Raw genomic sequence first — 16,083 nt, forward strand, 5'->3', positions numbered from 1 at the left:
GCTATAGCTTCAACAGATGATGCAGATGTTTCAGCAATCGCAAAAGCCGCCATCTTAGACATTAGTTTTCTCATTGTAAGAATGTTTTTAATTTTGTCACGTTTAACATTATTGTAAGAATATTTTAAATTATACTTTATTTATTAATTATATCATATATCTTTCGTTAAATTTGAAGTATCATTTAGAATTAATGTTTTTGGTTGTATTTTTTATGCTAAATTTACTGTTTTTGGCTGCATTTTATACTATATTTGTTGTATTTGGTTGGATTTTAATGCAGGAAGGGCTGGATATTGGTGAAAAAAATATATTGCAAATCTGTCAAAATTAGCGGCGTTTGTGGGAAAAGCAGCCATGACTTTTAGCGGCATTTTTTTTAAATAAACGCCACAAAAATTTGTGGCATTACCTATAGCGGCGTTTTTTGCGGCATTTTAAAAAGCGCCGGAAAAAGTTTTAGTGGCGCTTAAAAACGCCGCTAAAGGCTAAAAAAAGCGCCGCTAAAAGTCTATTTTCTTGTAGTGATCCCCACTTAACAATAAAACAATAGACGGTCAATGAATCGAATCCCTTCCGGCCAAACCAAATAAATCAATAAATAAAGACAAAAGCATAAGAGAGATCCACCCAAACAGACCTCCTTTATTATTATTATCATTATTATTATTCTTCTTATTATTATTTTCCTGTGATTCTATGAACAAAGCAAAGTGGATTCTGTGGTTGTTTCGGGTTTAATGGATAAGGGGAATCTAAACTAGAGTGAGAGTTAGAGTTAAGAGTTAGTGCCTTATTGGACTTTTACACATTTATTGGAAAATAATGCATTTCTTTTGCTTTATTTGTAGTGTAATGGAGTGGAGTTCATATTATTACAAGTTTTTAAATTTTATTGGGTTTCATTTTTTAAATTTTAAGAATTTGTTTATACAAATTGCTTAAAATTTTACTTATGGTCTTTCTCCAACACTTCAATAGAAAGATAAAATACATTTTAGGGTGTTCAAACCCACGTCCTTTTGCATAGACAATAATGTCAAACCAACCAAATTAAAACTCAATTGACCAAAATTTTAAGAATTATTTGAACTCATTCAATTAAGTTTATACATATATTTATGTTTTAATTTTATTTGGATCACAGTTGGATATTTAAAAGGTTCGTCTAAACTAAAATTTTGTTTAATTCGATGATATGTTTCATTGATCATGTTGGTGATAAAATATTTACAAATTTTATATTCATATTTATATTTTTTTAATTAAATTTAAATTAAAATATATATGTATTATTTAAATCGAATTTTGATGAAATCGGTTTGAGGTAAAAAGTTCATTACCCAAGGTTGCTGATGAAAATATCTAAGCTTATTCACCTCGTGAAAATTAAGTTTTGAGTCTCGTACCTAATTTCAAATTCAATTACAAAAGTTTTGTAAGTTCTGAGTCTTGTATTTAATTTCAAACTCAATTACAAAAGTAAGTTTTGAGTCTCCTACCTAATTTCAAACTCAATTACTTATTCTCGAACTTGTGTTAAATTAAAAATTATCATAGATAAAAATATATATTAAAAATTTCAAATTCAAATAAAAATCAAATAACTTATAACCACATGTATTTATATAATCTATACTATAAATAGAGTGGCTCGTTGAGTTGGTATCACGAGTTACTCTTACTTTAAAAAGTAATTAATATTATTATAAGAATATTTTTTTCATACTTTTATATAACCTTCAAATAAAACAACTTAAAAACATTATTTAAGAATTGAACACAAGACCAAATTCATATAAAAAAAACTTTTACCACTCCACTAATAATCATTTTTTATATATTTTTATAAATATATATTTTTTAATATAAAATATTTTTGTTCACTCACATCATGGGTGTGATAAAATCTATTATTATTTAAGTATTTCGTTGAGTTGGTATCACCCTTAACCAGATCATTAACTCAATTATGAAATTACAGAAATATCTTTTAATTAATTATAATTAATATTATTACGATGACACTTTTATCTTTTCATAATTTTATATTATCTTTAAATAAAAAAACTAAAACTAACAAATTCAATAATTGAACACATTTTCAATAGTAACTATATTCATTATTGAATAAATTTTATTTTCTTTCACCCATACCGTGGGGGTGACAATTTAAATTTAATAACATAAATATGATAATATCTTATTTTATAATTTTATCATGAATATTAACGGAATTGAAAAAAATATTATATTATACTTTTTATTAAAAATCTATAAATAATATAATCAAAATACAAATACAATAAAAGAAAATCAAACTAGTATAATAATTTATACTAAAACCTAATAACCAAACTAAAATCCATATATACTACCAGCATATAGTCTCACATATATAATTACTCAAGACCAATAACCTCTATGGCAAGCCTTTGACCACGTTTTTGCATTTTCTTGTCTATAAGAAGGCCGTATCTCATTCAGAAGTGTGTCAACCAAAGAGCGAGTAAATACTCGAGAAGAGAGAGAGAAGATTATGGGAGGCCAAACGCCATACGCAGCGTTGAGGAATATGTTTAACAAAGTGAAACCATACCTGTCAATGGTGTCTCTGCAGTTTGGATATGCAGGGATGTTCATAATCTCCATGGTTTCTTTGAAGCATGGCATGAGCAATTTCATCCTTGCTACCTATCATCATCTTGCTGCCATCATTACCATTGCACCCTTTGCTTTTCTTCTTGAAAGGTTCCCCCTTCTTCTCCCTCTTACTTTCTTAGATCACACATTATGTTTACAATTTAGTATATATTATCCTCTTTGAGTATTCACCGCTCCCTAAAGGCTTTATTATCAAAAAAACTCCTATATGTAGAGGTCCTGTTAGTTTAATTGGCTAGGAACAATTGAGTTTCCTGCCAATATCACTAGATTGTGAGAATGGCGCGATGTGATGTTGTCCAGTAAAATGAGAATACCCTTTCACTCATCTCACACCACATTCTTAATATTAATTTCTTAAACCTCTAACCTTAGTTATCACTGCTTTACATACTTCTTTCTGCAGGAAAATAAGGCCAAAGATGACCTTCCCTATCTTCCTCATGATTGTCATTCTTGGTTTCCTCGAGTAATTCTCTAAAACTCTCTTCTTTCTTTGTATCTCCATATGTATCCAAACTTCTTCTACATATGTAAATACATGTATACACACATATACACATATATATAGTTTCTGATCAAGAAACTTATTGATCTCCGACTCGAAAAGGCTTTACACATGCATGCAAAGATGATGATTTTTCTTCGTTTAGCATATATTTATATACGATTCAATGGAAAAGAAAATGGTATATTGTCAACTGCAAACCAATAATGCAAAGGTGTAACCGATGTTTTTGATTTGATGAAATAGGCCAATGCTTGACCAGAATTTATACTTCTTGGGAATGAAGTACACATCAGCTATTAGTATAACTGATAAGTTAGTTAGTCAGTTATAGTTGTTAAGTCAGTTAGCTATTAGCTGTTATTTGCTCCTGCTCACTATTAAAGGAGAGATGTATTCAGCAGTCAAGATATGAAAAGAAGTTATATTCTTCTTGATCATAATCCTCTTTTTGTTCTTCTTTACTATAATCTAACATGGTATCAGAAGTCCATTGATTCCTGGTGTTTTTGTTTCCTCATGTCTCATCCCTCTAGCCCGTCAGCTGCACACTCCGCTACTCCAGCAATGTCTTCTTCTCTTGTTGATGGAGGTGTTGATAGTAGGTTCTTTTCTTCCAAGAAAATAAGTGTTATTCTTGATGACACTAACTTCTTGTTATGGCGTCAGCAAGTTCTTTTGGCGATCAAGACTTACAAACTTCAACAGTTCTTGGATACATGCACAGTTGCACCTCCTTCCCTCCTTCCGGATGCTAATGGTGTTCTTCAGGAGAATCCTGAGTTTGTTAAGTTTGAACAGCAAGATAGTGCACTTGCTTCATGGCTTCTGTCTTCCGTCAGCCAAGCTGTTCTTCCTCACCTTATTGGTATGGATACTTCTGCTCAAATATGGAATACTATTGTAAGTCTGTATGGTAGTAAAACTACTTCTAGGTTAATGTTTTATAAACGTGCCCTTCATTCTCAGTGTAAGGGTGATTTGTCTATGAAAGATTTTTTGATAAAGATTAAGGGGTACTACGATAACCTTGCTAGTTGTGGAGAGGCCATTAGTGATCATGAGCACGTCACTGCTATTCTCAATGGCTTACCATCTGAATATGAGTCAGTAATCACAATAATAACTGCCAGTCTAGTTCCGTACAATGCGCAGGGTGTAACTACTATGCTACTTGATGCTGAAGCTCGTCAGCAGATACTCTTGACTGACGTTCCTAGCTCAGCCAACGTTGTGACTCATCAAGCTACTGATTCCACTACGTCTTCACTAGCTTATCGTCCTCCCTCCAATACTCGAGGTCGTGGGTGTGGTCACTCGTCTGGCTCGCAGTTTCAGTGTCAGTTATGTGGCAAGCGGGGTCATCTTGTAGACCGCTGCTACTATCATTTTGATGCATCATAAAGAGTGCAAGTTATAAACCTCCTCCACCACAGGCAAATGTTTGCATGTATGGTCCTGGATCTCCTATGGTGCCTTGGTCTCATTCGTCCCCTGTGACACCTTCAAGTGCTCCATCTGTCCCTTCATCAGGTTGGTATTTTTCACCTGCTCCAGCACCTACTTGGTATAATCCGTTTCTAGTCAATGCTCTACAGCCTGTCAGTACGACTACTTCGGTGCCTACCTCTCAAGCTCTCATGGCTACTCCAGAAGTTGTCAGTGATAATGCTTGGTATCCGGCTTCTGGGGCTACCCATCATCTTCTCACTCTTTGTCTTCACTGGGTGAAAGCACTTTCTACAACAACCCGAGTAAGGTGTATGTTGGCAATGGTGCTACTCTGCCTGTTTTATCTGCTGGTCAGTCTTCTCTACTTACTCGTACGAGACCATTATACATGAGATCTTTACTGTTTGTACCTGGTATAACAAAGAATTTGTTATCTGTGTCCAAGTTCACAAAAGACAATCAGGTGATCTTTGAATTCCTTCCTACACAGTGTTGGGTACTTGATCTCAACACCAGGGAGGTGCTTCTTCAAGGCTCCGTTCATCATGGTCTCTACAGGTTGCACTTACATGGCTCACCTCAAGTGGATTGCCCTCCGCCCCAGCTCAGTGTTTTACAACAAGTTCGACAGTTCCTATAAATGTCTGGCATGCTAGGTTAGGACATCCTTGCAAAACTGTACTTGCAAAGGCTCTAACTAGTTGTAATGTACCTCTGGGTTCAACTAATGAATTGTCTCATTGTATTGCCTGCCATTTGGGTAAAGAACATAAATTTCCATTTCTGAAATCGTCTACACAGTATACTGCTCCCCTTCAATTAGTTGTTGCGAATGTTTGGGGACCAGCACCAGTCCCTTTTAATGGTTTTTACTATTACGTTTCCTTTACTGATGCATATACACGTTATACTTGGGTTTATTTTTTGAAGAAGGAATCTGAGGTGCTCACTGCTTTCACTCAATTTCATAGACAAGTTGAACGCACTCTGGGTTGTAAACTTCAAACTTTGCAAACGGATGGGGGAGGAGAGTTTCAAGTGTTGAAGTTGTACTTGGCTCAACATGGAATTGTGCATAGGTTTGCTTGCCCCTATACGTCAGCACAAAATGGTATTGTTAAACGCAAGTACAGACAGATAGTAGAAGCTGGTCTCTCTATACTGGCTCATGCAGCAATGCCATTGTCCTACTGGAATGATGCTTTCAGCAGTGCTGTCTTTTTGATCAACAGGTTACCTTCCTATCCTCTTGACCATGTTTCACCATATGAGAAATTATTTCAAGTACCTCCAAACTACTCGTTTCTGTGTGTCTTTGGGTGCATGTGTTTCCCTAATCTTCGACCCTATAACTCTCATAAATTACAATTTAGATCCACACCATGCACATTTTTGGGATACTCTCCGTTGCACAAAGGCTACCAGTGTCAAGATAGTAGTGGTCGGGTATATGTGTCTCGTCATGTCACCTTTAATGAGACTGCCTTTCCTTTTAAAACCATCACCTCAAACTTGGTCACACAATCGACTCCATCCCAGACTAGCTCTCGCTTACTTGTTTTATCTTCAAATTCACTTTCCAATACTCGCCCACCAACTGTTCCTAGTTATTCACCATCCGTGCCCTCATTGTCAACTGCATCCCAATCACAATTTCCTAGTCCAGTATGTTCTTCTTCACCAACCTCTGTTCATAACATCTCCAATACCAACCAATGCAACCAACCACTTCCACCAGCCTATGTTCCACGTAATTTTCATCCTATGATTACTCGTAGTAAAGCGGGGATTTTTAAACCTAAAGCTTATATGAGTACAGCACAGAGTTTTGTTGATCACACACCTGCTGACATCCATGAAGCAATGACTAGTGAATCTTGGAAAGTTGTAGTATGTAATGAGTTGCATGCACTTCTTCAAAATCGCACATGGAGCCTCTATTCTCTGCCTAACAACAGAAGAGCAATTGGTTGCAAGTGGATATTTAAAGTAAAGAAGATGGCTGATGGTTCTGTCGAGCGGTACAAAGCTCATTTGGTTGCCAAAGGTTTCTCACAGCATGCTGGAGTTGATTTTCAAGATACCTTCAGTCCTGTAGTTTGAGCAGCTACTATTCGAACCATTCTTGCTGTTGCAGTCATGAAAGGGTGGCCATTGAGACAAGTGGATGTCAACAATGCTTTCCTTAACGAGGATTTAACAGAGGATATTTACATGACTCAGCCCCCTAGATTTGAAGAGGTAGGTCCAAACGGTCAGAAGTTAGTTTGTAAGCTCAATAAGGCTCTCTATGGCTTAAAGCAAGCTCCTAGGGTATGGTTTCAAACGCTCAAACAGTACTTGGTTGGTCAACTTGGGTTTCATGCATCAAAGGCTGATCCCTCATTATTCATTCGAATCACTTCAGACAGTCATTTGTTCCTTACGGCATATGTAGATGATATTGTGCTCACAGGCAGTTCTAGCAAGGAAATTGATAGTGTTGTTCAACAACTTCATCTCAAGTTTGCTCTTAAAGACATGGGCCAGCTCAACTTTTTCTTGGGTGTTGATGTACGTCATACTTCTCAAGGATTGTTCCTGAATCAGAAGAAATACATTACTGAGATCCTCCATAAGACAGGGATGGCAGGAGTGTCTACTACACCAACTCTCATGGTGAACCTTCCTAAGCTTGTTGCTTCTGATGGCAATCCCTTGCTTAATGATGGACATCTGTATTGCAGTGTTGTGGGTATGCTCTAATATGTTTGCATCACTCGACCTGATTTGTCTTTTTGTGTCAATAAACTTAGTCAGTATATGAATTCTCCAAGTGAGTCTCATTGGAAGGCTGTCAAACGAGTGTTAAGGTATCTCATTGGCACTTTAGATCATGGTCTATATTTTTCAAAGGGACAGTTTGCATTAGTTGGCTATTCTGATACTGACTGGGCATCCTCCGTTGACGATCGACGCTCCACCACTGGTTATATTCTTTACTTAGGGGCGAATTCTGTTGCTTGGTGCTCCAAGAAGCAACCAGTTGTATCCAAATCCTCATCTGAAGCTGAATATCGGAGCCTAGCCAATTGTGTGTCTGAGTTATTGTGGGTCAAGCAGTTGTTAGAGGAACTCCACATACCCCTATGTCAACTCCCTGTGGTCTGGTGTGATAACACCTCTACTGTCTCGATGGCTGCAAATCCCACGCATCATGCCCGAGTTAAGCACGTGGAGATTGACCATCATTTCATTCGTGAGAAGGTCATTGATGGTACACTGCAGGTTAATTTTGTTCCATCTGAGAAACAAATTGCAGATGTCCTCACCAAACCCATCACGCCCAAGCAGTTTGTTCCTTTTCGCCATGCACTTCGAGTTTTGGCTAGTAACAACGTTGTTTAGGGACAATTTTTTACAAGACCAGGAGAATATTAGTATAACTGATAAGTTAGTTAGTCAGTTATAGTTGTTAAGTCAGTTAGCTATTAGCTGTTATTTGCTCCTGCTCACTATTAAAGGATAGATGTATTCAGCAGTCAAGATATGAAAAGAAGTTATATTCTTCTTGATCATAATCCTCTTTTTGTTCTTCTTTACTATAATCTAACATCAGCAACATATGCGTCGGCTTTCCTTAAAATAATTCCTGCTGTTACCTTCATAATGGCAATGATTTTTAGGTGAAATATTCAAACCAATATCCATCACCTTAAATAGTTTTCAAAGTTCCATTATCTTTGTTCTTTTTCCATTTAGTTTTTTGTATATCCACACACTTGGTATTGGTACTGTCAATAGGATATTGAAGGCATTTATCGTTTTTTAGGTTAGAGAAAATCAATGTGAAGAAGATACGAAGTATGGCAAAGATTATTGGAACTGCTATCACAGTCATGGGAGCAATGGTGATGACATTGTACAAAGGTCCCATTATTGACTTTGTCAAGTCCACAGGAGCTACACACCATGGAACTACTACTGAATCTACAGATAAACACCGGGTTGCCGGTACAATAATGCTTCTTGGAAGCGTCTTTTGGGGGTCAAGCTTCTTTATTTTACAAGTGAGTCAAAACATTCTAAAAAAAAAGAAAGTTGATTAAACTTATTTATGAGCTAATATTGGGTTATGATTTCTGGTTCAGTCCTTCACATTGAAGAAGTATCCAGCGGAACTCTCTCTTACAGCTTGGATATGTTACATGGGAATGTTGGAAGGTGCAGGAGTGTCCCTGGTTATGGTCAGTGACCTGAGTGCCTGGAAAATAGGCTGGGACTCAAGGCTTCTTCCTAAAACTTACTCTCTAAGTGACCCATAAAAAACCAAGCAGACACACGTATACTTGACCATTTTAACATAAATTTGTGATTGATTAGGGAGTAGTGTGCTCTGGAATCACATTTTACGTGCAAGGATTCGTGATCCGGGAACGAGGACCGGTATTTGTAACATTTTTTAGTCCTCTATGTATGATCATCACAGCTGCACTAGGGACAATTATTTTAGCAGAAAAAATCCACCTTGGAAGGTATTGAGTTTTGATCTCAACAACCATTGGATGACTATTAGAGATACCTAATGCAGATAGTGACAGAATGCATTGTGAAGTAGCTTTTTTTATGGCTTTAGTAACCATTAAACAAATTAGATGTCTTATTCATCTAGTGGATTCTGCATTGGTTTTCCATCTGATTGCTCTTTTTCGTTGATTTCAGCATACTTGGAGCCATTATTATAGTCTTAGGGCTTTACACTGTGGTGTGGGGTAAAAGCAAAGATGGGAAAAACATAGAAACTGATGAGAAAAGCAATGGCCTACAAGAATTGGTAGTTACAAACAATGCTAAAGCAATCAGTGTTGATGTGGGCATTGGTGGAGCTGACAAAATAGTTAACATCCCAACTTCAAAGAACCCTTTTTAGCACTCCCAAGGGATAGAAAATACTATGTAAACCATCCCATCTCTCTCCATCTCAGAGACAAGTATTTTTTAGCTTACTTATCATCTTTTTGCTTGTACTCTATGGTCTTCAAGTTGGTGAAGCAAAACCATGATGAACCGTTGCAGTTTGCCTATATTTTTGTACAAATATTCTCCTTCCTTACTTCTTTTCTTTAGCTTAAATGTTAAATATCTACAAAAATCAATCATGAGATGATTGTTATCACATACAGTTTGCCATTATCATTTTGAATTTTTTCTGTGTGTACAAATAAACTGATTAATAATAAAATCCTGAGAATAATATGATTATTCTTAAAAGGTCCTCCGACAAGTATTATGTGGGTTTGGATAATGATAATGCATTGATACTAATATAAATTTTATTGATGACAAAGTGTTGTTATTGAAATAGGAATGTCAAAATTGATACAAGAGTATGTGTTAGAGAACAACATAATTGACTGACTCGCTATGAGTATGGTTCTTGGATTATTATGTAATAGTCACAATATTACTTATAGTGATAACTATGTATATGATCCTCAGACTTCAAATCATCATTATCTTAACTTAGTGAGTTGTATATTTTGACACAGTCAAACATCTACCATAATAGGTTATACTATAAAGACCGATGCTGGGCATGTCGCAATCTATGTAGAGGGATATGGTTGGTCAAGATAAGATTTGTCCCTCCTACATAATAGAAGCAATATCTGAGGCCTCTTGATGGAGTGAAACTTGAAATGCATTGTCACACTAGAATAAGTTGATATGAGATATCACATTTATTTATTTATAGTATACTCATAATATCAAGAAATATGATATTAGAATATGCAAATGTGGCTATTCTAAGGCTTGTGTCCTATCTAGATATTAAGGATAAAATGATATAATACATGAAAATATTATCACAGAAAGGTTATATTGAATCACGAGTTCTTGTAACTTGGGTAGCAATGATGCATTGCTAGGTATCACTAATTGCTTGTAATATTAGAAATGTTCTAGTATTACTACTAACGTTACAAGAACCTACAGGGTCACACCCTATAGTTGAAGCTAAAAGAATCCAAATACATTTGGTATTGTATTTAATTGCCACATGAATTAAATTAATTTTTGAATTAACTTAATTTGATAGTTAAATACTGAACACATTATATGTACAAACTTATTGTGCATAAATAGATAATATAGATAAAATTAATATATGAATTTGATTTATACAAAATAATAATTGTATATAGTTTACCGAAATTATTAGTATAAACAATTATAATAATTTATTTCGATCAAAATATAAAAGACATGGAAATTGATTTTCTTTAGGAAAGCATATAATTTTTTTTCTGACTTTCCATTTGTTTCTCTAATAATAAGGGAATAATCTCATTTTCTTTCTAATATATGATATCAAAGAAAATAAAAGGAATATAACCCCTTAGTGCATTAGGGCTACCAAGAAAAAAATATCAAAAGGTCTTGCAACCTTTTTTTTTCCCTTTAAAAAGTTCAAGAAAATTTTGTTGTTCGTTCTTTGACTGGGTGGATTACGTAGAGGTCGAGACGTTATTGTTGCGGCTTGGGATTGACATCATTCAAAGGAATCATATCAAAAACGTTGTTCGTCGCTCTTCCAGTTTTGAAAAGGTATTATTTTGACCATTATTTCAACCAAATTCATTCCTTGTACATGGATCCATGGCTGATGATTGCCGAAATAATTTTTTTGCTGCACCATGGGTCGTACTGGCAATCCAACGCTATAACAAAAAGGATTTATGTGAAAACCAAACTATAAGAATCAAACAACTAAACTTGTTCAAAGATTTGGACCGGCATCTCAAATAATCAAGGGTCGTCATTTATTCAAATGCATTGGAAACACTTAGCCAAAATCAAATTCTAGCACAAAAGCTTAATCTTATGTGTAAGTGCTTTAAAATAGTTGTGGAGCGAAAAAAAAAGTACTAACTAAATTATACCTATGCTTGGGGCCATCAATTCTTTCTTTTTAAGGTTTAGAGAAATGAGTTATAGCTTTTTGTCGAAGGATAATTTTTTTGCGGGCTTCTTTCAATATGAGAGTATTTTTAGAAAAATTGCTCGCTTTTGAAAAAGTGACACCTAATGAGTTAGATCTTGGGTTATAGCTTTTGACGAGTTCATATGGCTACTCAGACCAACAAATGTCACAAAGTAGTCAAATGATAAGTATCGAAGAAATTGGTGAAGGTTTCTACACGCCTACACTCCAAACTTTTTAACCATGGTGGCATGGACAACTCACAGAGCACACATGGAAAGTTATATTAGTTACTCAGATCAATTGTTAGGGTTGATATTTTTTTGGAATCAAATACGGGTTTTTTTTTTGAATGCATAACGTTAAGCTTATTTTTATTGTTAGATTGATTGATGTGTAATGTGATGTAAATTTTACTATTCTTAAATATTTTTTTTTCAATTGAGTGTCTTGTATACATGTGATATAAATAACGATTTGTGCCTCATTATTTTTTCAAGAATATCTACGTAAACCCTAAAATTGAAACCAAATAAATGAAAATGAATTATACAATTAAATGAAACTAAAACCAAAAAACAAAGATGAAGTTGAATCATACCAATTGGTGCATCTTTATTTAAACAAAAAATGTTTGAGTCTATCTAATTAAGTTACACAATTTAATATTCATCTTTGAAATGACTAAACCCTAAACCTTAAAGCTAAAACTTTTCTTTAGCTTAAATTGCCTTTTCCTTGTACAATTAAATGATACTCTAGTTGTTCCTTTATCAGGTACTTTTCCATTGACCTTAAAGCTAGTGCCTTCTTGAATGTTTTCGTTTTGCTTACATAGTAGGATACTAAGATTAGGCTTTTATTTAATTGTTGCAAATAGTATTGCTATATATATAACCTTTGTAGTTTTTGCATTGACGAGGAGTTCAATTTAATGAAATAATTCCAAATTTGAATACTCAGCTTTGGAATTGAGTAATATATTTTTATTATGCTTTTGCTTATGTTCCTTAAGGAAAATGGAAGTTAAGTATCGTTTGTTTGGGTTATTGCAGCTTGTGCATCTGTTGAGTGTTTGTTTTGTTGTTCTCTTCTCAAAGTGGCTCATATACATATATATAAGGCACGGCTAGCTAATATGATGTCTTAAGGGTGACTAGGTGCTATGCGTGGTGACACATTATCCCCCTAAGGGTTACACATGTCCCATATACTCCCCAGAGGATATGGGCGAGTAGGGTAAGACCATGTGATTTGTTGTAATTCGTTGTAGCGGATTAAACTAGCTTTCATACTTAATGAGCTTGAATATGAGCAATTCTATTATGTTTTAGTTAGTTTTTTCTATTTTAGCTTTAATTGAGTTGTTTTATCACCTTAAGAGGCCGAATAAGGCCTAAAGGTAGGTTAACATACTTAGTGAGTGTACAGGACACCATTCAAAGGCATAGGAACTCGAGACTGATCGTCATGTTGCAACATGGGAGTATAATGTTGCAACATAGAGAATAGAGTACCAATATTCCAAGATTACTTTTGGTGTCGCGACACACCCCTGAAGTTGAACCTGAGGCCAAACAAAATGCCTTTGATGTTGTGACACAGGCACTAGATGTCATGACACTGTCCCTGGACAAAAAAGAATTACAAGCTGAGGGCGTTTTGGTCTACACAATGTACTTTTACGTAAAAATGCCAGCCGACCTAGGGTTGATGACAATGACCAACACCAACTCTATAAATAGACTTTTTAGTCACTTGTTTATGGATAACTGTTATAGTTCAAAATTTTCCTTGTAATTTAGTTTTCAGTTTTCAATTTCTTTAGGCTTTAGGTTTATTTCCATTTGTTTTGTTCATGTTTAATGAAGAATCTGATTTGTGGATTCAACCAAATCTCTGTGGATTCTACGCTTTCATCAATCAATATTATCAGGGTTCTCTTAAACCGTATTCTTGATTTGTTCTTTATGTTTATTGTGTTTATGGATTCCATGAGGAACTAATCCTCTTAAAGGGATTAGTGAGTAGAGGTGTGATTAACTAATTGCTATGTAGGGTTTTCTTAACGGATCAACTATTTAGGAGAGGAAAAACTTAAACCTAGACTTGACAACCGCAGGAAGTCATTTAGGTAGGAATTAACACAAAATTGGTATGGCCTATATTTAAACCATTTAACCTCAAATCAATTTGGACTGTGAGGTCGAGAGATAAGTAGTTTTTGCTACCTTGTTAGTTTAATGAAAGATCGAGAGATCTTGCTAGGGTAACGACTAGTTGATTAAATAAAAACCCGAAATAGGAATTAGTTATGACCACCGAAGCGAGCTAATCACCCAGGCTTAGATTTGATTTAGTTTAAAGATAAGGTTTTCCATTGTCATTATTTTATGCATGTTATTTCTTTTATTAGATTTATAGATAATTTCTCTATTTTTATATTCATCATAATACAATTTATTCAAAGTACTAATTAGATCTATTCCCATTTAGTTTAATATTAATTTAGTAATCGCCTCCCCTGGGTACGGTTCTCGGAGTACTCACTTACTTCGTTGTAACTATATTGTAACCTAACCCGTATACTTGTGGACACCACCTTAATTTCATACATTTAGTTGCAGTATTCACACTCTGGATGTTAGTACATCCGGAGGCTATCACCATGCAAGTGGTGAGAACACATAACGGGCAAGCTCTTGAGGAGCTAGCCAAGTTGGTGACAAGCAAGGGCCTAGCTAGCTGGACCGTACTTGGCCAACTAGGATGAGTGGTGAGCAAGGTTTACGTGGCATGCTCTATATTAGTTGTATAACATTTTTCCCCCATCTTGTCAAATGAGAGCTATAAAGTGACTCTTCTAAGACACACTTGCATAAATGAGCATTGTGATTGAAACTTGTTGTATTGTTTGGTACAAATCTTGTCTTATTTTTTGGAATAAAAAACCATTTTTTGAGTTTATTGGTCTTATTTTTTGGAAAAACAAACCATTTTTTGAGTCTTTCTCTTTAAATGATACTTGCTTAACACTAGTTCCCCACTATTTGTTTGAAATTTACCTAAAAATTTACGGGATATCACTGACGAGAAGAAAAGTCTTCGTTTATAGGTAACAACCTTCATACTCTCAACTATTATTTCCATTTTCATCTATCATGGTTAGATTTAGAAATGGTTTGGCTGGTCAAAGTGGTGGCCATACCCAGAAGTGCATATCATAATTCCTCGAGCAGTTTTGAGCCTTGGGGACTTCTTTAGGAGCTAGATATTGCAATACCCAAAGAGGATATTGCGATACCACTGAAGGGAGTCTTTAATTTTCAATATTGTTGGAGGTATCACGATTCCAAGGGTTGGTTATTGTGATACCCTTTCCTTCGGTGTCATTATCGCTCATTTTCAACCTCTAATAAGTCCATACACCACTCAGTCACACGTTAGGCCTCCCAATGCGCTATTGGCTAATTTGGGTCACAAAATGGGAAAAAATGAGACACCTTAACTTATTAACTAAAGATTTAAAAGTAACAAAAAAAACTACGCTACAGATGTTATTTTGCTCGAGGAAAAGCTCCTTAAGTATGTGGAAGAGCCTAATTTTCCACATCAATTTTAGGCAGATAAACTCCCCCACACTTAACTTTTTGCTTGTTCTCAGGAAAACACACAAAACATGCAATAGAAAAGACAATCCTTGGACTAAATTAGGCAATTAAGTTACATAGCATCAAAACATCAAACTCTTACAAGAATTACCTCACATGCAACTTAAGAATGATAGCTAGCTAATTTGCTTATTCCTAATACAAACATTATTAGTTCAATAAGTTAAAGTGTCAATAGATGTAGAGGCAATGTAAATGAACATATGTACAAATGTTATCCATCAAAATAAATTATATGGATAGCTCAATAATATTTAACAAGAATTGATCATGTCCATTCGAATGAACGATAACTATTTACAAATTAATACGTTGGTGACTGATTTGGGTCCCAAAGATCTTCTAGGTTTGTAGCGTTCTGAGTCTTGGGATGGTTCAAAGTTCAAACAATGGATACTCAAAATGGGTTCATGCACTAAAAACGGTTGAGCATATGACACTATTCTCTACTCATTCCCAATGTATTTACGAGCTCACCTCCTTATGTATCCTTCTCTCGCCTACCTCTGAAATGTAAGAAGGTATTACGTGAAATTAGTGCATGCAAAATTTTCAAATGTGAACCAAAAGATTTTAATTTTTGAGCCTACTTTGATTTAGCTCTGGTTTTCTTTATTTGCATTCTTTTGTTCACCCTTTTTTTTAACGTACTAATTCACATAATCCTTTCATTTTCTTTTTACACACACTATGTCGCCATAATGTCTCTACCTATTTCTCAATATTTATGGTTCAACGTTCATTACATAATGCATTTAAAAACAGGACAGAAAAGGCTTGAATACTAGACTCGTTTAGCTCAAGGCTTAAGATTAAGGCTTACA

At 35.0% G+C, this 16,083-nt stretch overlaps 1 protein-coding gene across 1 annotated transcript; it reads left to right on the forward strand.

Annotated features, from left to right (window-relative positions):
- The first annotated feature begins 2,539 nt into the window (after positions 1-2,539).
- On the forward strand, positions 2,540-9,533 carry LOC107952530 (WAT1-related protein At4g08300). The gene is made up of 8 exons (XM_016887768.2): positions 2,540-2,751; positions 3,071-3,133; positions 3,419-3,463; positions 8,218-8,289; positions 8,436-8,673; positions 8,755-8,917; positions 8,991-9,138; positions 9,326-9,533. Exons 1-8 carry the CDS (start codon positions 2,540-2,542, stop codon positions 9,531-9,533), a joined length of 1,149 nt encoding a protein of 382 aa, XP_016743257.2.
- The last annotated feature ends 6,550 nt before the right edge of the window (positions 9,534-16,083 follow it).

The sequence above is a fragment of the Gossypium hirsutum genome, chromosome A01 (assembly GCF_007990345.1).
Source record: "Gossypium hirsutum isolate 1008001.06 chromosome A01, Gossypium_hirsutum_v2.1, whole genome shotgun sequence".
Taxonomy (NCBI): Eukaryota; Viridiplantae; Streptophyta; class Magnoliopsida; order Malvales; family Malvaceae; genus Gossypium; species Gossypium hirsutum.